At 32.2% G+C, this 24,800-nt stretch overlaps 7 protein-coding genes across 7 annotated transcripts; 3 read left to right on the top strand and 4 right to left on the bottom strand.

Annotated features, from left to right (window-relative positions):
• The first annotated feature begins 1,976 nt into the window (after positions 1-1,976).
• Positions 1,977-5,073, top strand: Tsp_00277 (putative zinc finger protein). Its single transcript, XM_003376034.1, has 3 exons — positions 1,977-2,048; positions 2,244-3,279; positions 4,004-5,073. Exons 1-3 carry the CDS (start codon positions 1,977-1,979, stop codon positions 5,071-5,073), a joined length of 2,178 nt encoding a protein of 725 aa, XP_003376082.1.
• Positions 5,074-6,375: 1,302 nt separating this feature from the next.
• Positions 6,376-6,860, top strand: Tsp_00276 (conserved hypothetical protein). The gene is made up of 3 exons (XM_003376035.1): positions 6,376-6,461; positions 6,529-6,619; positions 6,645-6,860. The coding sequence occupies exons 1-3, from the start codon at positions 6,376-6,378 to the stop codon at positions 6,858-6,860; spliced, it is 393 nt and encodes a 130-aa protein (XP_003376083.1).
• Positions 6,861-10,811: 3,951 nt separating this feature from the next.
• Tsp_00275 (Ion channel family protein) lies at positions 10,812-12,317 on the bottom strand. Its single transcript, XM_003376036.1, has one exon. The coding sequence runs from the start codon at positions 12,315-12,317 to the stop codon at positions 10,812-10,814; it is 1,506 nt and encodes a 501-aa protein (XP_003376084.1).
• A 629-nt stretch (positions 12,318-12,946) lies between these two features.
• Positions 12,947-16,230, top strand: Tsp_00274 (platelet-activating factor acetylhydrolase IB subunit beta). The gene is made up of 8 exons (XM_003376037.1): positions 12,947-12,952; positions 13,491-13,580; positions 14,327-14,449; positions 14,805-14,819; positions 15,112-15,174; positions 15,230-15,436; positions 15,725-15,847; positions 15,919-16,230. Exons 1-8 carry the CDS (start codon positions 12,947-12,949, stop codon positions 16,228-16,230), a joined length of 939 nt encoding a protein of 312 aa, XP_003376085.1.
• A 257-nt stretch (positions 16,231-16,487) lies between these two features.
• Positions 16,488-19,189, bottom strand: Tsp_00273 (conserved hypothetical protein). Its single transcript, XM_003376038.1, has 5 exons — positions 19,181-19,189; positions 17,918-17,946; positions 17,831-17,886; positions 16,824-17,069; positions 16,488-16,726 (listed from the first exon to the last, which is right to left on the bottom strand). The coding sequence occupies exons 1-5, from the start codon at positions 19,187-19,189 to the stop codon at positions 16,488-16,490; spliced, it is 579 nt and encodes a 192-aa protein (XP_003376086.1).
• Positions 19,190-20,292: 1,103 nt separating this feature from the next.
• Tsp_00272 (glutamate decarboxylase) lies at positions 20,293-20,706 on the bottom strand. Its single transcript, XM_003376039.1, has 2 exons — positions 20,643-20,706; positions 20,293-20,393 (listed from the first exon to the last, which is right to left on the bottom strand). Exons 1-2 carry the CDS (start codon positions 20,704-20,706, stop codon positions 20,293-20,295), a joined length of 165 nt encoding a protein of 54 aa, XP_003376087.1.
• Positions 20,707-21,882: 1,176 nt separating this feature from the next.
• Tsp_00271 (putative parathyroid hormone 2 receptor) lies at positions 21,883-23,808 on the bottom strand. Its single transcript, XM_003376040.1, has 6 exons — positions 23,803-23,808; positions 23,605-23,667; positions 23,222-23,303; positions 23,088-23,146; positions 22,704-22,789; positions 21,883-21,916 (listed from the first exon to the last, which is right to left on the bottom strand). The coding sequence occupies exons 1-6, from the start codon at positions 23,806-23,808 to the stop codon at positions 21,883-21,885; spliced, it is 330 nt and encodes a 109-aa protein (XP_003376088.1).
• Between the last annotated feature and the right edge of the window lie 992 nt (positions 23,809-24,800).

Genomic DNA, 24,800 nt, shown 5'->3' on the forward strand with positions numbered 1-24,800 from the left:
GTTTAAGTTGAATTATTTGTGAAGGCCTCTACCCGGTTTTTCGTACTGAACGAGGCGCCAGATGGTGACCTATTTCTTTTTTGCATTAGCGTGGTTTCCGTTTCCCTGTGCAAAATTGTAGTGCCTCATTTTTGAATGCATTTCACTTAATGCCATTTCGTGCATGTTTTGCACTTAAAAAAATTTATTTAAATTTAGTTATCGTTGAAGTGAATACTTTCCTCCATTTAATTGTACATGAATTTAAACAACTTTTCACGGTTTTCAATTCAGTATTATGACATTATTTTTAAATTATCAATAATATAACTTTATTTTTTATTAATTTGAGCCTTTGAAATTTGAAATGTGGATTACTTTTGATGATTTCAATTCAAAGTACTAGACGATAGATTTGTTCACTTTTCAGATATCTTGTTGCATGTTATTTTTATTTTTTCTTCGGTTTTAATTACTCTCACACAGCTTCTCTGCTCTGCTCTGCTAAAATTTCAAGCAGTAATTCTACAATATTAAGCTAACCCCTTGTCTCTCATTTTCTCACTTCAGCTAACGTTGAAATTTGCTTCTTCACTTTGCCACAGTTGTTTTCCTTGGAATTTAAATATCTGCTTATTGAAAAAGCAAAATGAAACATCTTAGTTTGTTCTCTCTATATCCATTGATATTAAGCTTTCGTAGATAGCCGTCGTCGTTGTCGTCGTCATCATTCATCAGTGAGTGGAATTAGACGCGCTAATTTTTGCCGCTTATTCTGAGCTTAATAAAAACTGCGTTGACAGTGGTCTGATTCCACTTTGACAAAACCCGACACCAGTATACCGAAACGAAGTCGCATCATTTGGGTCAAAGTGGACCTGTAATTCTAGTTCCAAGCCAGTTTTATGGTGAATTTTTGCCTAATACAGGTATGATTTCAATTGCTTACAAAAGGAGGTTCTGTTTATACGGTTCAATTTGACGCTAAAATGCCCTAACATTGGATTGTGGTTTTCTTCATTTTGACAGCTGTCTCATTTGACACTGTTTAATGGGTGCATTGAATGATTATATATATATATATATACATGTTGTGCGTAATTTGATCTGCGTTGATTTAATTTCTATTTTGATGCACTTGACCCAAGATGAAGTATAGGTGCGATTTTATTAATGTTGCTGATAAGTGAGATAGATATTGATGAAAGATTGATGACAATTTATTAATTATGAAATGATAATAATAAAAACTGTTAATAATAAAAACAGCATGCTGCTGTGGTAGAATTTCAGACGACCGGATTTTTAAATTTTACATGTTCACATGCAAACATATATTAAATAGCAGTAGTTTAGTAGTATATAATTAATCAGTTGGAAGACATTTTTTAAAGCATAACTTTTCAGATATAGCTTTGAGGACAATGCAATTTTTTGAAAATTGCTATTTTAATTTTTTTCAAGCTTCAATAAGGTACACTGTAATGAATAAGAATGTGCAAGTACGTTTTATTAGAATTTCAGAAATTTCATCAGTTCATCAACGCATTTACATTATTTTGTTTAATTTAATTATTAAATTAAAAAAGAAATATAGTCGGCCCTTGACATTCGCTGTATGTGCCTTTGGCAGATTACAATGGGCAGAACCACGAATATTTGCCACTTCTATTTATACACAACGCTGATGCCTTATAATCCTACGCAATGTCTGAAAGCTGCAAGGAATAATATCACGGAAAGTCTACTGATTTGCATGTTAAATTATTATCTCGTATTTATTTTTTTATTCATTTGATTGAGTGTACAACAGTCAAAACCATCGGTGTGCTCTTGCATGCAAGCTTGCCAGAAGTGGAGGGACTTGGGGACATCTTTGTTAAAAAACATTGTAACTATAGTAGCTTCATGTATTACGTGTTTACTCAAATTTTGCGTTATTCTCACACAGTGTTGGACTGTGTTAGCATGAAAGCGGACATTCTGCACTTCCAGACATGTCTGGACCGGTTATCAGTCTGGAGCAAGTGTCTGGAATCGCGGAACCGGTGCTGCGTGTGTCTGGAACGGTAAGCCAACCTCCTGTTCACAGCGCCTCCTTTCCTATCACCCTAAGGTTTTTATCATTTTCATCTTAGCATTAGTAGCGATTATTTAGCCTCTTAGTTTTGTTAAGTCGTTATCACTACTGTTATGGTGTGGAACCTCACAAGCAGAAGGAACCTTGCACTGAAGTTGTAGATCCACAGATACATACATATTAGGGTCTAAAAATAGGATTCATCTTTGTGGCGGTTTTGATATCTGCGAAGCTGAGGGCCTACTGTACTTTATATATTTGCCAACTGAATGTTACTTTTACGTTAATGAATATTCTGTTTAGAGTATACATTAAAGGTTACCGAATGGAAGACAGAAGCAAAGAAAATTTGAGTTTTAAAGCTGAAAAAGAGGAAAGCATAAATATAATGTTGAACATCAAATCAAAGAAGCTGGCTGCGTTTGAAGCTTGGCGGCAGCGGCGAATGGCTGAGCTGAACAGATTAGAATTAGAATCACACGCTGATTCAATAATCGAATCTTCTAATGATAGTTCGTCTGGATCGACTAGCGCTCCTTTGCTTGCTAAGTACCTGCTTCAACCGTCGAAGCATTTGCCTTTGGAAACTCGCTCTATCAATGTGATGGACTGTTCTCAACAGAGTGATACTACTTCACCATTGTTGAAAAGTTGTGGCAAAAGTTGGACTACCTCATCAGCCGAAGATGATGCGGAAGAACTTTTAGTTCCGGGTATAGTTTCCGGTGATCAGTTTCAAAAGAAATGTAAACTGTTTAAACACAACGACAGTACGTTTTACCCTTATATCAAGTGCACGTTGTGCGAAGAATGGGTTTGTTCAAGGAATCGCATTAATCATATTGAATCGCATCTGCATTATCAACCTTACAAATGTAGTGAATGCGATCATAAGAGTCGTAAGGAAATATTCATCGGCATCCATATACGCCAGTGTCATGACGGAATTGGCAGCGTTGTGATTGCCCATGATGCAGAGTTGGAAAAACGTGCTTGGGCACTGGCTGAGCAGTGCATTCAGCACACCAGGGCAGAGATTATAAAGCTCAATCGAAATTTGGTGGAGCAGAAATCGTCACCGGATATGGAAAATTCTCCGGAATTAATCCGATTATTAGAGGAAGAAAGTTTGCTTAACAAAGCACTGACTGAGAGCCAGCGCTCCAAAGATTGGCCGATAAAACCAGCCGCAGACGATGCTTGCATGCTGCCGACGAGCAGTAAGTCTTATATTCGAACTGTTCATCAGCAACGCAGTTCGTCCAGTGAACTAATCGAATCTGGTCGAGGGACGACTCAGCTTTTCGTTTCTTGCATGAAAGAAGAACATTGCTGTGGAATATGTCAATTTTACGTTGCTGAGTAATTGCCGCTTTCTTCATTATTCTTTTATTACGTGACAGTTTTAAAATATAAGATTTTTTAAATCCTTTTAATGCAAGTTAAACTGCAATAGATGTACAATTTAAAGTTAAGAATTTTTCACTAGTATAGTAATTATTGCTGTGATGTGTTTTTTTAAATAGAATTGTTATTGTTGTTCTTTATAATGCTTAGATGTTGAAACTGAAGGAATAATATGCTTTCTTTCAAATTATAATTAAAATCAATCTTAAAGATTAAGATCAAAGAAATTTACAGATAATTCATTTTTTGAAAATATCACGGTGTATTCATTTAATTTCAATCGAAGTTATGAATACTGATGTTAATTTTGTAAAATGAATCGTACCATATAACTGAGCAGAATTAGTCTGATTATAGATTTTTTTCAGATATTTTATGAAACAACTCTTATAGTAGGTTTCCTTTTTTTCAAACAGTGGAATGAACATTTTCAGATAATCTAATAAATTGTTATTGTGTTTTTTGTAAATTTTCATCTATTTATAATCCAATCCATTGAAAAAGCAATAAATGCTTGTTTTATTATTAGGAATGCAGTGTTACTGGAAGATCATGTTCGTTCGCATTTGTCAGAAGAGTCATTTGCATGTCCAGGAGAAAATTGCGAGGTTCGACATTCATCGCGATTTTTTCTCCGTCGTCACATCAAACAGATCCATGGAATGCGCACATTGCCACACGATTTGTTGGAAGAACAGCCAACTTTGGTCGAAGAATTTCTCAATCTTTGCGGGCGTTGTTTTGCCGGTTATTTTACCGAAACAGTATTGGAACGGTATAAATTTAAATATTTCGTGGTGCGTCGATCTGACAAGCAGGATGAATTGCGATCGTGTCGTTTTTCGAAAAGGAAGCTTACCGGTGCGAATGTTGGAAATAGAACAAAAAATACCAAAAATACTGCAAAGAGTATAATAAATACAGAAATGGATTTCCCGTGTCTTGGCTGCGCAGTGAAGCTTCGTTTGTTTTCGGATGATTTTTCAGCTGGCTGTTGCGCCTGTATGGAGAGAGCAGGTTCAGTGGATGATTTGGGAAATGGTTCAGTGTTTTGCAATCTTTGCTCATTGCTTATACCTGGTGATCTGGTGTTGCTTGAGCAGCATGCAATTCGTCACATGATTCCGTTGCCTTTTGGATGTATTGCGTGCGCGTTCACGGATTGGAAAATGAAATCACTAGTTGAACATTTGAAAATGTCGCATCCGACTGATCAGTTCATTGAATTGTATGTTTTCCAATGGCGTTTGAAGGATTGGAAGCAAATTTGGCGTCAGTCTTTTGAGCAGTGTTTTGTAAAAATGCTGGAAAACGATGATTTCCAAAATATCCAAGAAAAGAAACGATGTGCGTTGTGCTTGATGGAAGTTGTTGATACTGATGAAGCTTTGTACGAGCACACACGATATCATGCCAGTGTTCGCAAATATACATGCGTATTTTGCAATTTTTTGTATACTGCAGACTTGCAGCTAATCTCAGATCACATTATCAATGAACATCCAACTATGCCTGTTGTAATCAAATTCGCGAACGATACTCCAGAAATAATATCTGAACGTTTGCGCATCCAGGCCGCTTGCTTTCCATTTGTTCAAGGTGTTTAATGTGTTTTTATTTGCACGTTGATAACGGCAATATGTTTTAACGTTTATTAACTTTCTGATGGATTCTTTGGGTGGAATCCACCACAGGGTGTTTTGTATCTGTTTTCCTCTGTCATTTTCTATTGTTATGATCTGAACTTCTGTGACGTCTTTTTTGAAACAATATGATATGTTTTAAAAAATTCAACGTTTTAAGCTTTTTTTAAAGATTTTACAACATCTCAAGTTCTTTGGATTCTTTTGGGTTGGAATCCACCCCACGTCAGAAAAACGTGTAAAAATCCCGAATAATCTTAATTCCTTGTAAGTTTTCTCATCAGATAATATTAACTTCATTTTACATTTTTTTATCAAAAAGGAATTAAAATAATTTTTAACCCTTGTGCTACCTTTCGGTTTTTGATTTTTAGCTTAATGAAATATGCCATTATACTTGCTCGTGGTTTATGAAATTTAGTGACTTGGCCTCATTTTATGTAATGAGTGAATGTGCTACCACATGACAGCTTTTGATGCGTTTAAATATGGCTGTGCGCAATGATTGCCTACACTGATTGCCTTTCGGGTCAATTTGATTGATTGCTTATTATACACATAAATTGTTGCCTTGCTTAAATCAATCACTTTTCACCTTGTTGGCGCACATATATTTGATAACCGGAAAAAATGTTCTTTATGTACTGTGATCCACTCATATCCTAATCAGGCCTTTCTTACTCATATCTATCATGCCGTACATATTTTATTTGTTACAGACATAGCAGTTCTTCAAATTATTGGATATTCTATTGTTTGTAGTCACATATTTGGAAATAGCTGTTGTTATTGAGTATCAGTTCACGTTGAAAGTTATCATTTGTTGAGTTTGATGCTGCGATAAAACCGATCGTATATCATCTCATGTTGAATCTGAGGATATTATACCGATAATACGTGAGAATTTTGGGAGAAACGTTTGGAAATCAAAAGACAGAAGCGTCAAATGTTTTGCCAATGCGTCAAACGCGCGAGGTCCACTGTCCTCATGCAATGTAATCAAGACGGTTTTAGGTCTAACAAAATATGCCATCTCCCGCGCTATTGATTTGCAATCAGTATTCCAGCATTTCATTACCCCAAATTATGTATAATATGTAAATAATACTGGAAAATAGGTGCATAAATATGTTTTGAGCTGACTGATCAGACACGTAGAAGCATACATCGGACTGTTGATACTGGCTGCAGTGTATAAATCAAGAGCAGAGACAAGAAAACGGAAGAACCATATTCTCTTCTGTTACGTCTCTAAAACCATTTCTCATGATCTCACGGTTATTACGTTCTGGCCAGCGTAAAACTACAGCTGCCAGAAAGAAACACGACAAACTGGCCGCCATCAGAGAAGTGTGAGGTCTTTGGATGGCTACATTACCTCGCATGTACAGTCCTGGGCCTTGCGATTGGCTGTTTCAGAGATCGTCGTTTATTCAAGGAATACATGCTGAGTAAAGCAGCCAAGTATAGCATAAAGATATGGACTGCATGTGACGCTAAATTCAACTCTGTTTGGAACATGTGAATCTATACAGGAAAGGCAGAGGGAGAAGCACCTGAAAGGCATGCGGATTGTAACGGATTTGACTAAAGGACTGAAAGGTTGCAATGTCACATGTGACAATTTTTTCACGTCTTACCAGCTTGCAGTGGAACTACGAAAACGGAAGTTGCCAGTGCTGGGCACCATCATAAAGGACAAAGGAGTGCTACCACAAGAGCTTTTAGTTATGTGTGGCAAGCAAAGGTAGTCATCCATTTTTGCTTTTTCTGCTGAAGCACTTGTGATTCCTTACTGTCCAAAAAAGAACAAAAATGTGCTTCTAATGAAAATGATGCACAAAGATCTAACCGTTACTAGCGGCTCAAAGAAGCAAGCAGCATGTAAACTTTATCCATCCAGCAGACAACAAGACAAGTTCTAAATGTATTTTTTGTCAAAAATATATGTGCGAGAAACGCACTGCTTCCCTCTGCACGAACTGCATCACAACTATAAAGACAGTGAGCCTCACTAAGTTACTGTATTTGATTGTATTGTACGGAGCTCATTTTTTCTCCATTAAATAAGCAACGCATACATAGCAGCAGTCAGAAACAAATACCAATGAGATCTGTGGGAATTATGGCGCTTATATTGACATGAGATTTAGCAAACACAACAAATTCAGATTAAATTGGCTTGAAAAACAAAAACGTAAAGATTTTGAAGGATAGCAAAAGTCGTGAAAAATGTACCAAAACAGCCTTTGTAACTGGGTTGATTCATAAACTTCGTCCTCGCCAGTTAGCTTCTTTGACAGCACAGCATTTGAATGCTTTTCATTCCATTGCTAATGAACTTTATCAGCTTTTACATTTGTCTGATCGTCAATAAGATTTACTATTTTGGAGTAATTCACAGTTTAAAACATCTACAGGAACTTGAATACTAGTTATGGTGGTGGATCTTTCAAGAACGACATTCTGAGATGGCGCTGCGTTGCAGAAGGTGCTGTTATAGTTCAAAGAGGGCCAGAGTTAAATGTAGATGACTTACTATCAACGTTTCCGCTCATTTTTATCTTTCGACAATGCATATGAAGTAGATGCTGTAGACACAATTGAACCCGCACTCTTGATTTAGATAATCACATTTTTTCTTCCAAAGTTCTTCCAAAGTAAAATTCCGTATAATTTCAGTCATCATAACGAGCACACAGGGTAACCTAGAATATCAAGTAATGATAAAACGAATTAAATAAGTAGTGAATGAAAGAAACACTGAATGAAATAGCCAATAAAGCAGCAAACAAAATATGAATAATACAATGAAAAAGTGTAAATCACAAAAAGTATTTTGTTGTGATTAATTGTTATCTTTCATATCAAACTCTATACGACGATGGGATATCTCACTTATCCACAGTTTGTGCTTATATATTAACAGAAAATACGAAAGGTGCGAGTTGTGTAATAAAAGAAAATAACAAAAAAAATAACAGTTGTTCTATCAAATGTGGAACAACTTCTGCAGTGATAACTATTATTTCTTTGGTGAACATTGCCATAATCTGCATGCCATGTCAAAACAAAGGAAAATCAACACTATTATGAAAGCTGTCTGCTGCATTTTTTTGCCAAGTAAATTATTTTAATTAATCAATTTTCAATAAAAAGCAAAACTATCTAAATACTGCCTGTTGAAAAAAATTTATAAGGAAATATGATTATTATATGTTTTTTCTGTCGTGGAGTAGATTCCAGCCTACGAATTCAAAGACAAGCATAGTGCCAACTATCAATCAGAGATTCAAATTGCAAATGTAGCAGAAACAAATCACATATTGCTTTATGTTTAACAATTTCTTACTGTCTCCCAAATTTCTGATAAGACTTTTTCATGAAGTAAGCAGTTTTTTAATGATTTACTAAATCAACATCATTTGTCAACCTTATTTGTCACTTATTTTGATGATAACAAGAATTTGTTTCATTTTTTTAATCAAGTTTAAAAAATTCTAGCGTTGTAAATAAACTGGTAATCAGGTAATATAATATTTTTTATGAGTCGCCCCTGCGCAGAATTTCATTCAGTTCCGCTAAAATTCAAGTCCTGTTTATTCTTTCGACATTCTGCTTCAGTAAATTTACAGCTGAATGAAAACGTTTTTATTTAAAACATCAAAAGTAGCTTATCAGAAGTTTTGAACATCAATAAAAAATAAATTATTTCTTATAATTTGAGAATGCTTTTATGATTAAATCATCCTAATCAATTAGTCTCAGCAGTACTGTATTATGTCATATTTTTTGCACTATTCTGAATTATGGCATGACAAATTTATCATTGCACTCTTATTCTTATTCTTATTCTTATACATATGCAGATTTTTAAATTGAGATACATTTAATCATGATTTTGCTTCATAATAAATTAAGAAACAAGCAAATTTATTGCCTTGTTAATAAGTGTTTCTTAAGTTGCATAATCTACAATTTATATTATTTTCATATATTTGCTGAATTTTGCAAATCCATTCCTAAAATAAACAGACAATATTTTCTTTCAAATTTCATTTTCATTTTCAAATGTTAAAAGCATTGTTTTCATTAATTTAAACTACAATAAAAGCAGTTGAAAATCATAGATTTACTTAACAAAAGTAGTGAAATCATCATAAATTGTCTTGTACAGTACAGTATATTATTTTTACAAATTTCGACAATAGCTCTACCCGTTTCGTGATACAGCTTGATATGCATTCGTTATCTATATTTGAGCAGCTTTTAATTTCTACTTTGTTCTTGTTGAAATGATAAAGTACGTTCTGAATATCCAAAACTAAACAATGTATAAAAATTAGAAACACTGAACTAACACATTTCACCATATTATTTGCATCATATAAAATAGCTGCTAAATTTGATGATTTAATTCAGGAATAGCAGTCATGCACGGCAATGAAATTGTTTAATTTTAAAATTCTTTACATTTGCTATAAATACGCAATGCTATTACAAAAAACTACACTATGAATGTTCAGTGCGTGTTCTTACTAAACTGCACATTTTACTTGCATAATAATAAAATGGTTCTGTAAAGCTAAACATCTGCTATTTTATTACTAATCTTCATTCTTTTTACTGCTATTTATTTCAAAGAAATTCTGCTTTAAAATTAATTTTAAACAGAGCACTGTATTTTACATTGTAGATTAAATGTAGATTCCATTAAAATAAAATGAATACAAAAAATGTGATGAATAAATGTCGAAAAGCTTATCTACTTTACATTGTCAAAAATGAAATAATCTTTTCAATGTATATCAAAGAAAACAGATGACGTAGTGTTTGCCGTATATTGTTATTCCAACATTTTATGATTTAGTGACAATAGAGCACACTTTTAGTTTTCTACTAATTGAATAAGCGGTGTGATTTTGGAACTTTTTATTATTTTATTACGGCTGCAAAAGCTATTAAACATGAAACATCTGCAACGTTCTTTGCATTAATTTGCACAAAATAAATTACAGCTAAAAAAATTTACTGAATAACAATAAATGCATGAATTATGTTATACAAATGCAAAATTGTCAAAGATTTTATTTCAGCATGAAAATAAATGGCTGATTTTATGATATTTGATGTAGTAAAAATGAGTAACTTTTTCTTTAATAATATATGAGCTTCTTTAGAAAGCTTGAGAAGCTCTTGAAATAAACTATTCTGAAAAGTTTTGCAGATTAAACTAATTATAATGCTAAAGTCTAAAAATAAACGAAATTTTATGCAAAAAGCAGCAAAGCTCATTCAGTTTAATGTTTCATGCCTAATAATTCACCATTTCATATTTTTTGAATATAATTCGTGTATTACTGAAATGATCACATCAGCTAACTTTATTAGTATGTGCATGTTTTATAAATTGGTTTAAATTGAAGCATTTAAATTAAAAATGAAATATTGTAAAACTATCAAATGCATTAAATTTAAGCTTGTCTTCTTATGCAGTTTTAGATGCCACTGTGCGAGAATGCAATGCTTTGTACAATTTTCTAATAAATAAATATTGAGCTGGCATATCACATTTTAACATGATCAGAAATCACAAATATTAAATTTCTCTACAAAGCAAATTAAAGATAGAAACTATTGGTAAAAAGGTGAAATAACTTACGCTTTCGACACTTTATCAACGCTTGATCCATTTTCAAACACTAGCTATAATGTAAAGCAAAACGTTTCATTAAATTTTTCATTAAAGCAGTAGCAAAATTATTACTCAAGAAATCTTCAGATTTGTGCTCAGAATATTTTGGAGATTCTTCAATTGTAAAATTAGCAAGCTTTGTTTTGAACGCTGGTATGGAATGCTCTTCATCAACAGAACTTGCAGACAAGCATATAATAGAAGGACGTCGATTTTTCGGTCTGAAATTAAAATTGTCCGTCGGTGGTGAGCTCTCATTGCGATCAACGCTAGCAATTGATGACCATATTCCTGAGTTACGCTTTATATCGGCAATGTTCAACTTTTCTGCCGTATTCACACGAGTGAGTGTAAATTTCCGTTCCTTGGGTGATCGGATAATTTGTATTACACCGACGCTGGAATTTGAGGTATTTTCGTCAGTGTGTGAATGATTGATTTCACTCTCCTCAACTATGATGTTCAGTTGTCTAGATCCATTTTCTTCAAACGCGTCACCTTTCCCTAAATCAGAAAATAGTTTTTCCAATCCAACATACAGCTGATCTAAAGTCAGCTTGTAGCTGAGCTCAACTCGAGCTTGGATGACGTTGATGCACACTGATACCAATGCCAAACCGATAATAAAAATTGGAAAGCCAAGCAGTGTAATACCGGTACTTTCAGGAACCACATCCCCAAATCCAATTGTACTGAGCGAAATGAAGAAAAAATAAAATGCCGTCAAATAATCCCACTCTGTTTCCCACATTTTCAAAATAGCCGCGCACAAAATAATGTACAAACCAACCATTGAAAGTGCCAAAGGTAATGGTACGCTGTCATCTTCTGGATCGTGTTCTAATTTCACCGATATACCACCATCCGCATTGGAAGACATTTGTCTTTTTGGTGGCCAATTAAGTGTTAATGCAGTCTGTGATTTTTCACCAAGCTTTCCAATTAAACGATGCAACTTTGACCACCACTTTTTAGCTAAACGAAACAATCGGTTGCCAAGGCTGTTGACCAGTGTCAGCATTAGCGGTATGCCAAATATAGCATAAATAATGGTTACCGTTCTACCCCAGAATGTAGAACAAGTTAAATTACCATATCCAATTGTTGTAAAAATAGTGCTAGCGTAGAACAGCGCATCAGCATAGTTGCATTCACGACGGGGATGCTTTTTTTCTACGCCTAATGAAATATCATGACGTTGAAGAATTGACTCGAATTCCATTGTTACATATTTCAGTGATAAACTTTTATTTTTTTGTATCGTTTGAAGAAGCGCTGCTACTGTAGCCCTCCGTTTTAGGGCAATATCACGGGCGTTGATTATACTGGAATCTGACGGGCAGTCAACAAAATAAAAAACTGTGGCACCTAATAGGCCATATACAATAAGCAGTATACATAGTAAGGCATCACGAAATCCAAAACGCACATAAAGTACTTTCAGCCTTTCCCAAATTTCAGATTTAGAAAATGAGCAGCTTTTCGACAATTTATTGTGTTCTACACTGTTCATATTTGTCAAATTTACTTAACAAACAGGATGAGAAGCAACGTTAGCAAAAAATATTTACCCATACATTTCCATTTATTGTTCTCGATCTTTCTCACAAAGATGAAAAATGTAAATTTAGTTTCAAAAATACGCAAAAAGTTGACAAAAATCAGAAAATAAAAAATTCGCATGTGCACCGCAAACAGTTAGCTGTGACTGCAATTTAGTTTGCCAATGAATTGGAAAAGCTGTTAAATACGGACGCCTTGGTACAGCACGACTAACCGAACGCATAGGCTGTGTAATGTAAACAGACGATCCAGCTAACATTGAATTTGTTAGTTTGAAAAAAAGGCATTCACGATTTTGCTTTAATATGTCATACAACACACAAACGATAGTTTTTTTTTCGTTTCATACCATGCACATGCAGCTGTCAGCAGGAAAATTGGCAAGGCAGCAAATAAATGGCATTGCAAACGTTCATATTCGAATAATTCACGCCACGTATAAAATTTCACTATTTGAACACATTCTCTTTTAATTTCGATTACATTTTGCCGTGTAAATTACAATTATAAATGATTCTAAGACGGTATCTTTAAATTCATCAGTATTATAAGCTGCACAAATAAAAATAATTTACACATATGCATGTTAGTAATCATACAATTATAATCATACAATTTTCATAAAAGTACATCACATTTATTATTTTATGATTTATCACTAACAACTTTTGCAACTAATTTGTTTATTTTATAACAAATTTGTTTTTTTTAATATACAGAAGCAAAACTTTCTTTATAATTTGATAAATTACAACGAAATTTGATTCATCCTTAGATCCCTGGCAGTTCAACATTATAGGCAATATATGCTTTATTTTTGCATTGGCAGCAACAGCAATATTTATTTATTGAAAGACAGCTAATTAATGTAGTGATACAAGCGCACACGCACAAATGCAAACATAAGCGCATACTTCTAGCATGATTTAAAGGATTTTTCTCTGATTTTTAATATTATTCAATTTAAATTTAATATATTTGCTTTTAAAATAATTTTTTGTGCTTGAATCACATTCTTCACAAAAAATGTTTAAATAATGTATTTACGGATGCAAAACATTAGCAAAAAATAGCAAACTATCATGATTAATCGAGAAAAAATTTTCAGTGGCATTTATTTTAGAATATTTTTTGTGAGCTGTTGAACATTTTAGCATGTTTCCTATTTTCGTACATTGCTCATCATTTAAAACGTGTTACAAGTTTTTCTGAGGTATTTCTGCATAGCTCAAGTCAATAAAGCGAGCCCAGAATGTTTGTCAAAATATATATTCATTGAATATAATTCTTGCCTACAAACAGATTCATGAGTAATACCTTTGTTGCTTTGAGCAATCTGAATTTGTTAGCATCCTGTAACAGGAAGGATAAAGTAGCAAAAAAATAAAAACTGATATTGAAAAAAATATCCATTCAAAATTTATAACTCAAACATTGATCTTGTTTTCAAATTTTTATAACATTCAACAAATACATTAAAGTAAAGTAAAATAACGAAATTACTGAAACTTTTAAATTTCTGTTTTTGTTTTTAGAACATTTTGCAAAACATTTTGCACACTTTTTAATGTAAAACACCATTAGGAATGCAATGAAATTTTAGACAGTTGATAATCTGCAGTGTATAAACAGTGAAATAAGCTTAAAAATTTCATTATGAAAGCAACTCTCCTAAAATAATTTTCATCTTACTTATCAAATACTGTAATTTTATGAATACAGAAACATCTTGATTTTTGTAGCAGTTACCAAAGTTAATTAAGTTTGCAGGTCTCTTTTTGTGAAGTATTAAATGAAGTTGTAATTTTTTTAATTAGTTTTGATGTTTTTGTTATCAATTGTATTGGATGAAATACTGAAGTTTGCTTAACATTCCTGTGCATTTTATTGATATTGATATTGGTAATCTTTCAAAATAATAATGTAAAGATATAATATTTTGTTATATAAAATTTGCAGTTTTATAATGTCTTAAACAATGAGTGGAGATGTGGAAGTTTTGTTGAAAAAACTATTTTAAAAGACTTATTGATTTTTTATTGTTATCTTTACGATGAGTTGATGAAATCGAATACTAATAAGGTGAAATTTAATTAAATGTTGTACGATGAAGAAATTACTTTTTAAAATGTTTCAAGAATGTCATAGTAGATGTTAATACCATTAATTTTCATTTAGATAAAATCATTTTATTTATTATTAATTTATAAATGGAATTTTTATGTTCCAAGTCTTGTCAGAATGTTACAGAAATTGAAATGACGACATTGTACCAAGCACAAAAGCTTGAGTAGGAGTTGGCATGTTTTGTGCACTTTTGAAATCAGGTTTCTTGTAGATTTGATTGTTTGTTTGAAAATGACATTTTACGAAATGGGCAAAATGTTAAATTGCTTACTTTACTTACACAAATTACTTAATTAAATTATAACTTCAGATCAAAGGCAAAAAGGTTGCTAGTTTATAATCATCAGCATTTACATTTGTTATCAGTATTTTGATCAATTCTGTCCGAGGCAGGCTGTGATTATTATTTTTTTAATCTTTTTTACGTTTGAATATAAATACTTATTATTAATTATGATTTTTTTGAATTTGTTGTACTTATTTATTCTGTATGTATGAATGTTATCAATCTGAAAAGAGTATCGGTGTTTGGAATGTGTTTGTTCATGTTTCAGTTGCTTTGCTTTGCATCATACAAAATAAATTTTTAAGTTTGATATAAAAGAAAAAGAATGAAGAATCCTGCAATTGTACCCACAATTCCAGAAGATTTGGATGGCGATCGTCGATGGATGTCAATGGTAGAATGAATTTTGCAATTGTTTGAAGTACTTTTTTTAAATATTGCTTTTGCAGCACGAACGTTTTGTATCCGAAGCGAAATCTAGGGAACCGGATGTACTTTTTATTGGCGATTCTCACATTTTGTATTTCGAACAAAGTGAAGCTTATCATGAACTTTTCGAACCGCTCCATTGCCTTTGCTTTGCCATCGGCGGTGATACAACGGCAACTGTTTTATGGCGTTTGCAGCACGAAGAACTGGATTGCATTTCTCCAAAAGTATTTGCTTTTATTGTTTTGCTTTTTTAATTAAATTATTCATTGTTTTTTAAAACACAGTTTAATTTCATGATAATTCTAATTTTTAATGTTATATTTTAATTTTGAAATAAAAGTAAGTGATCAATTTCATAATAGCTTTATGAAGCGGCTGCAGTTTTAAACGTAGCTACCTGATTTTGTTAGCATCCTTCCCTTTCACGTGTTATGATGTTTTTTTTTCTAACAGCAAAGCTTATTGATGTTGTCGAAGTGGTAGCAAAAGTGATATCGTTTTATTAATTTCAGGTTATAGTATTGTTAATTGGAACGAATAACCGTGAAAAGAATTCTCAGCAAATTCTTGAAGGCATTGCTGCCGTGGCGCAGTTAATTTCAGAGAAACAACCTCAAGCGCAGCTTTTCGTTCTAGTTAGCTTATGGCACAAAAGAATATTTTTCAAAGAATCATTCATTAAAAATTTTATTTTATTATTTGTTAGACAATTCCACCCCGGGGTCGTTATCCAAATCCAAAAAGGGATCTAATAATTCAAATCAACTCCGGAATGAACAATGCGCTCAAGCACATTCCAAACTGCAAAATATTGGACATAACAGAAGGCTTTATTTGTATGCTTTTTATTATTCATTTGCTGCTTATTACCTTATTATTTATTCATTTAGCCTCTGAAGGTGAAATTCATCACACTGTTCTTTATGATTATTTGCACTTGACGAGCTCAACGTATTGGAAAGCGTTTAAAGTTGTCCATTCGGCCATACTCGAAATTTTGCTGCCATACAGTTGCTAGTATCAAATTATTTTTTTAAAAATATTTCGTCTTGTCATGCCTTCACCGTTTCACATAAATTATTTATTCATTTATTAACTTGAATCATTTATTAACACTTGGTAAAGAAGAAACCTCGTGGTAATTTTCCTGATACTTAGTGATTTTGATTTTTTTTGGACTCCCTTTTGCTTCTTTTTTTTTATTTAAATTTTTTTAAGTTTTGTTGTTTGAATTGCAGAGAAATGTTTGCTTTTTCTTTGCATGAAACAACAGAGTCAGAATAAAATTTGATTGAAGAAGCACAACCCTGTTAGGGGCATGAACAGCATTAGCAGGAGATAGATTTGGCCGGAGCCGATTTTCAAGGCTGAGTTGCAAAGATCGTTGGACAAGCAAACGCAAATGTGCGCCATTGAATCGTACATGAAGTCCACCACGCTGCATCCTTGCCAGCCGTGTTTGATTGGACGATCCCAGAGGCGATCCCAACATTCACGTACAACATAAATTTCATCTTAAAATTAAAATTTTCTCGATTAAGCTCTATTTGACTGAGAGAAGCATACATGTTCCACCACCACCACCACCACAACAACAACAATGACACACACCTTGGAAAGTGCCCTTGATTTTCACACAAGCTCCACTGGAACAATAGTAAATTGGTACCAGATGACGACCAGGAAGTTCAGTGGGCAGTGTTTCGCGACAGTGGTCATCGCTGACTGGAACCCGCATATTTTTGCTTGTCAAATAATTTTTCAAATTATCCTCACTCAAATTGGAATTTTCCGAGCTGTGAACCGTGACGCAGGACAAACAATAAGAAAAGTTTTTCACATTCTGCTCAGTGTAGCCTGAAATGAACATTATTATTCCACATCATCCCGTGTTCCACGCAAAAAAACAGCATTCATAACCGATGGCAAAAATCCCAATATCGCTACTGATTTCAATTATTTCAAAATGAACACAGTGCAAAAGATGCAAATTCTAGAATGGTCGTTTGCAACATTTAAGAATTTGATTAAAAAAAACAAGACTTGCAGTGTTTCAATTTATCGTATATTAAAGCAAAATAAAAAGATTATGGAAAACATGAAATGTTAAATTTTAAAGTAATTTTTTTCCCATTTGTGAATGACCTGTAACATGGATAATTTTATTAATATAAAAGAAGAAGAATATTAAAATTGATCTATCGACATGCGGCATTTAAAAAATATATTCACACTGCTGTGCTTCGTTTTTACAAAATGTGTTTGGTTGCTGCATGTAAAATTTTAGAATATTTAAATTTTAGAATTTCCTTTTTTTCAACCTAATCAGTGCAGGTTGAAGTTGTGCAAAACTTGAACTTTTTGAAATGCATTTTTACGCTTTGACATTTGAATGTAATATTCCACTGAAAAGCAGTAACGACAACAACGAGAAGAAGAAGAAGCCATCAAGAATTGAAAGCTTCGTCATGATGCAATAACAAAATATGACTTATTTTGAAAAAATGCATTTATTAATCCCACGAGATTTGCATCGTTTTTTTCATCTTGATTTAATAAAAATGACTATTTTGCTGTCAACGAATGAAAGAAAATCCATATCATTTTTTATCACTTACTTTTACCTTCTATGGTTAATTCAAGCGTTGAAATACAACTAGATTCCCTTGGATCACTTAAATGACATGACTTACGGAACAACTTACGTCTTAATGAATGATATATTTACACTTTGCTGAATATATTTAACAATTTTAGATGTTATTTTATTCATTTTTTTTAAAAACATGAAACTTCAAAGTGAAATTTGAGTTTAAATCTAACAACATCTTGCAATATTGCTTTTGCTGCTTGCTGCTTTTCAATCAAATTCAACTACGTCACTTTTTTCACATTACTCAATCCATTATTATATATATAGAAAAAACTCTTGCTTAAAAAAATCACTTGCTTTTTCAGATACAAATTGATATAAACAAATTTTTTCAGCAATTTAATTTTTCTCTCTCTTATAAGCTTCTTCATTGCACTTATTGCATATTTGCAATGCTTGAATCGAATCGAATCAAATCGAGCTGTTTCTTAATGTACATATTTTGCTCATCTTTTCATCATGAGCGTTAAAACATTAAACAAATGCATTGGTTAAATTTTAAATTCATTTAACAAACAAACACAATTTAAATATCATTTAAATAAATTGTATACAATTTGATACTGCTTTTTAAATTTGAACAAATTTTGGAAAAAACTTTTTCTACTTTTGAACAACTCATTCCTAAATATAAATGATTTCAATTTGAAAAATACTATCATTTATCATAAGAGCAGAAGAAAAATTTTTTTCAATTTACTAGAATCATATTCGAAACAAATTGTGCTTCAATAAAGAATGCATTCAGCACGTATAAATTATTTTTCCGTCTTTGGAGACGATTTTAATTTAACGGCCGGCTAATCAATTGTGGACAAAGGAAAACAGAAAATTGAATTGTACTGGCGGATTTCTCGCACAAAGGTGTTTACTAGTGTCTTTGTTTATTCTTCCTTCATGACAGTTTGGGAAATTATTTATTAAATCAGCAAAAGGCATGCATTATGGACTGCTTTATTTGTACTAATCTTATAAACTTTCCGATAGCTACAAACAACAAAAAGGAATTTCTCTTCTATAGCACTTGAAAATGAATGATCACACCTCGAGCATCGTTTATATTAATACAAGGCATCAGCGTGACCATTTTCACAATGATTAAACTATAAATATCTTGAATTCTTCAGTGCATTTGATATAACGCATTAACGACTAAGAATATTAAGAGGGGAATTTGAAGTAAGATTTCAGGATATAAATTTTTATGAAAACGGAAACAAACACCGTTTAAATGTCAAATTTTGTAAATTTAAAACACTAAAATTAATTTTCTATTTTTTTTTCACTGCATAAAGTATAGTGTATTTTTACTTACCGTTTGCATGCAAAGCTGCAAACAAGAAAATAAAAAAACTGAACAGAGCTGCGAGAACTAACATCTCTTAGATGTACTTGTCTTGCATGATGCAGATGGGAAAGGTGTATTATTTTAATAAAATTACGTTTAAGGAACGCTACACGTTTTAACATCAACGCCGGATAGCGGGGCACACGGTGGGCTTCCGCTGGCTACCTTGGGGAAGGATCGGTTGAAATCGATTCACCCTCACCAAGCAGCCAGCCAACTGCTAGCTCGCTAGCTAGCTCTATTTCTTCCATTCAGTTAGCTGGTTGGCCGCCGTTGCACGACATGTGACGGCAACGGCAAATGCTACTCATAGATCAATAAGCCGCTGTTCAAGCTTTAACTTCACGCCCCACTAAAGTATAATCGCCAATTAAAGGCTGACAATGCAGTAAACCTGCTTCATAACTGACCTGCGCAAGAATCGATGCGCAAAAATTGCTGCTATTCCTTTTTTTTCTTTTTTATTTTCTCTGATAAGCAAAAATTAACACGCGAGATAACACGCAGGTTATGCAGATGATTTATGAACAAGTCAAACCAATTGGCATTTACAACTTGCCGCTTAAGAAACGATTTTCTCTCTCAACATCACTCACCCGTGAGAACGTATGTCAATTTTTTAAATCTGAAATTCATGACATTTTCCAACTTTTTATGTTTTTACCACCATATTAACTAACTTTAAGCTTTTATTAAAAAAGCACTACAGTTTATAATTTGAAAATTTCCCATTCTGAATTGTTCTGTGGAAATTTTTTATTTTGTAACTTTTATCATTTTATTATTTTGCGCTAAAGATGACAGATGAAAAATATTAATGCACTTCACATATATTTATTTTTTAATAATCACACTATAAGGAAAGTTTAGTTTAAAATACAATGCAATAAAATAAAACGACGCATTGTAGCACTTAAAATGCCAAATTAATTCAAATAAGAAAAAACTTTTACCATAATATATCAAAAAAGCACATGATGATATTCTTTAATATTTTTAGAATACAAGTATAATAAAATGTTTGATTTTGTTTTTACAAGATTTGCAAATTTAAACAGCATTTGGAACAACTTTCTGTGTTATTTTTGATTCGCATTCCCTAGTTCTATATCAATTAATGCTTTGAGCCATAGAAACAGGGAATATAGTCTGATGGATTGTTTGACTCTCTGATCAATTGCTGAAATTATGCATTTTGCTGGATTCTTGGAGTAGAATCCAATCCCACATTAGAAAAACATGTGTAAAAAGTCTAGAATATATTCCATTTTTATACAATTTGTTTCAGTAGATAGTACTAATGATGCTGTATATATCTGCATTAAAATATTCTTATTTTTTTATTTTATATTATTTTATTTCAGTCTTTTCTTGGTGAAAAATGCAACAAAATTAACGTTGAAAATTGTCATTTTTCAGTTTGTTTCACCGTGTGGACTAGATTTTGTAAATATTCTAAAACAAATAATAGATTTCAGCGCAAGTTGTTGCATTCTTCTCCAAGAAAAGGCTGAAAAATTATTAAAATTAAAACTGTTGTAAAACAAACATATGCCACAATCTTAGTACAATCTATGGAAGCAAATTTCTTAAATATGGCGCATATACTAGGCTTTTTATACGTGTTTTTCTAATGTAGTGTGGATTCCGCCCCAAAAATTCAACAACGTACATATCAATTTTACGATATTCTATTGGCTGAAAAAAAGTCCCAAAACACTGAGCTTTTCAGAATATGCCTTATTATTTCAAAAAAGATGTCAGAAAGCTTCGAATCATAAAAATAAAAATTGACGGAATGTAGATAAAACAAAACACCACAGGGTGGAATACACCCCAAAAGGGTTAACAAATAAAAATTTTGAATTGAATAATAATTAAAATTATTCAAATTAATATTTAGATTTTTCATCATAATTCGAATATTTAGAAAAATAAAAAAATGTAAGACTAATTGTAATAACTGACACGATTTTCAGAAAATAAATTTTGAAAATGAAAAATCATTTGGAACGAATTAAAATACAGAATCAAATTACAGATAATCATGAAAGAAATTTAGCGAATCTTTTCTGCCATAAAATTTACAAGATCGTAATACTTTGCTTCAGATGCACAGATTTATAAGCAATGCGAATGTGAAATAAATTTCACATGCATATATATGTTTCCAAGGGAAATAGATTAAATTACTTTAATAATTGTTTATTAAAAACATAACACTGAAGAACTAGATGAATTGATCAAAACATGAAAATTATATTAAATATCTCTGCCTATTTTCCTAAATCTTCAAATGAGATAAAAGATAGAGCTAAAACAATCAAATTAACAAAGGGGTGACTTGAATTTAAAATGCAAAAGAGCAAGTGCAACGGCGACAAAAACCCAGCAAGGATAAAACAAGAATGGTTAAAACATGTAAAAGCGACAGATACTGAAAACATTCAAACCCACAATCAAAGCATCATAATAGTGCAAGGGAAAAGTAAAACGACTAAGTAGACAAGCCAAAAAACCACAGCCATTTACATTAAAACAGTCATGCAACATCGACTTCTCCAAAATTTTTGAACATTTTTATGTCCAATTAATTTTGAACAAGTTTTCACATTTTTTAAAGTGCATTAATAAATTATGAGTACTCTAAACGAGACCGTGCAATTTTCTCATTCCCAAAAACCATGTGCTATCTGGAAACATCTGAAATTGAAAAAGTAAATATAACTGATAAATATTTAAATTTAAGTTTAAGTTTAAGTAAATATGAATACAGATAAATATATATATAAGTAAAAAATGAGTCAAACAATCAAATGCCATTTATAAGTTACTTTTAAATGCTTAAAATGTCAAAAAAATGTAACCATAGTTTAGAATTTTTTTCATTCCTTACTTTTATTTTTATAACTACACTTTTTACTTACCAAAACATACTAAAATTGTCATTCTGCTTATTCTTCATCATTTTTAAATACTGCATATACAACCTAAAATTTCACAGTTAAAAATATTAAATATAACAGTACTGAAATATGGTGTTTCATTCATAAAGCTTGTTAGATTTATGCCTGCAACGATTGTCCAGCATTAACATTCTCACGGTGCTTTTAGTATTAAAACGCAGCAATTGCCATCAATCATTGCGAATGCAAGCATGAAAAAAATTAATAAACAGAAATTAGCAGTTGCAAACACGCCCATGATATTCTGATGGCAGACCGTGTTGTGGATAAATAACGCTGTTTTTTATTTTGTGGCAAAAAAATAATTATCATGATTCAAACGATGAAGATAAGAATGCTGGTATGCAATGCGGACGGTCAAAAACAAATCAGCTAAAAGACGTTCTGGAGGCAGACAACATCTTGCATATTATTTAGACAAAAGTAACAACATATTCAGATCCTGTAAATGCATGAATAATTTCCGCTAACCTCACTGATTGAAATCTTTCTACGTTAAAAGAATTTTTATTCCAACAATTAACGTTCCTACTGCAGAATGGCTTTCAGTTAGTCGCCTGCTGTTAGACGAAGCCCCTACGATTAGCTCTACCACAGAGTAAGAAATTAACTGAAACATTTATTTATAAATTATAAATTAAAATCAAAAGTCATCTTTTTTCCATTTATGTTGTTTTTAAAATTATCAAAAATATTAAAATACTGCAGCACTTATTTGAAATTATTTAAACATTTTCGGTACTATACTACAGTATAATAAAATCTTACCGTGTGCTGCTGTTATTGATTGAAAAATTCATATTCTTCATGATTGTGTATGTTTCTCCATTTTCAGTTACAATTCTAAAAAAATAACAGCATTAAAGAATACCTAAAATTTGTATATCATACTCATAATCATTCATAACCGGAACTTCTGTAAGCTTCTTTTCAGGATAAATATTGTTTTCGTTATAAAATTCGGCAGCTATAATATTTTTGTCGCATGACAATGAAATTTTTTATATACAAAATGCCAAGCAACTAAATAGTGAAAACACACCGATTCTTTCGTCAAAGCTAACTTCTTCAACTTTGACGACAGCCTCCAGCTTTACAGTGCCACTCCCGTTCTCACTTGATTCCTGTGTATTTTAACATCGCTTTAATATAGACGGCAATTGTGCATACAATAAATAAATAAATAAATGAATAAATGAACTCTTTCATTATAAATATCACTAAAAATTGGTGTTTTTGATAGTTTCTGAGATTTTACAAAAAATTCTTCAGCAAAATTAAGCCACCATTCATTAGATGTATACTTTCTACACATTTCAGAATTTCAAGTTTTAAATCACATTTTTTTAATTATGTAAAACTAAAAGTTCCAAATACCTTAACTGACGCAAATTATTACATTTAATGTACTTGATTTTATTTTACCTGTTTTTGAGCTTTAATATTCCGGCAATGATCGTCGACGAAATCTTGGTGATCAACAGGCTCCTGAATATATATTAAACATTATAAGACGTAACAGATTGAAACTGTTAAATAATGCGAATTGATTATATACACTTTTTCTCAAAAAAATAACTGACGTTCAGAAAAGAAAATCTGTTGATCCTAATTTAAAATTACAGGCATAACCCCGCTTAATGATGTTTTGCTATAACGCTGTTTTTTGGCATGTCACGCAACTCATTTTTCCTCAAAGCAAAAAATTTAGCTAAATATGGTTAACAGCGCTGAACCGATTTTATTATATCATGTTGTTTGAGTTATTTTATATATTCTATCAATCATTTACGATAACCGGTATGGATTTTGTTAGATTTCATATATTCGGATATATATTTTTGGGGTGCTGTGTTCATTATCCCATAATGAGGGTCTTAGCAATGATGAGTTGAAATAACTGGCAAAGCTATGCACTGATAATAAACAAACAGTCGTTGATTGAAAAGAGGGTATATCTTTCAGAACTCTAACAGCAGAATTCCTAAAGAACATCATCCCCAACATTGCACATATCAGGGACCAGTTCATAGAACAAGATCCTGATGATGAGCAAAGTTCCAAAGCAAGATCGGATGTTCTTGAAATGATATCATGTTATCAAGAAATTATACACGAGAGAAAACGTAAGGAGAGACAGTTAACGCATGATAGTTCCATCACCAAAAAACCTAAGGTTGAGAAATCAAAGGCTGGTCTATCATACAAATGATTAACATTATCAATAAAGCATGCAAACATTTTTATATTTCAAATAAATTTTGTTGTACATATTCTGACTTATTTTTTGGAACTGATGTACTATAAACGCATTCTGTAACGACCCCGTACGACGCTGCTTCGCTAGCGCTCTTTTTTCATAAACAGACCAAGAGCGTTAAGCGGGGTATGCCTGTATGCTCAAACAGACAAATAAATAAGATGTGAATATGAATCTTGGAAGCTTAATAACAATTTAATACTGAATTTTTAAAAATTTTAAAAATTACTCACAAACTTTGCCTCTGCTTTTATTTTTTTGGCGTGGGATGCCAAATGGCATTTCAAAGATGCTTTCCAGTTGTATACTGCCCCACACAGAGAGCAGGCGTGTTTTGGATTTTGACCATGAACACTTCTGT

Source organism: Trichinella spiralis (genome assembly GCF_000181795.1).
Source record: "Trichinella spiralis strain ISS 195 chromosome Unknown Scfld4, whole genome shotgun sequence".
Classification (NCBI taxonomy): domain Eukaryota; kingdom Metazoa; phylum Nematoda; class Enoplea; order Trichinellida; family Trichinellidae; genus Trichinella; species Trichinella spiralis.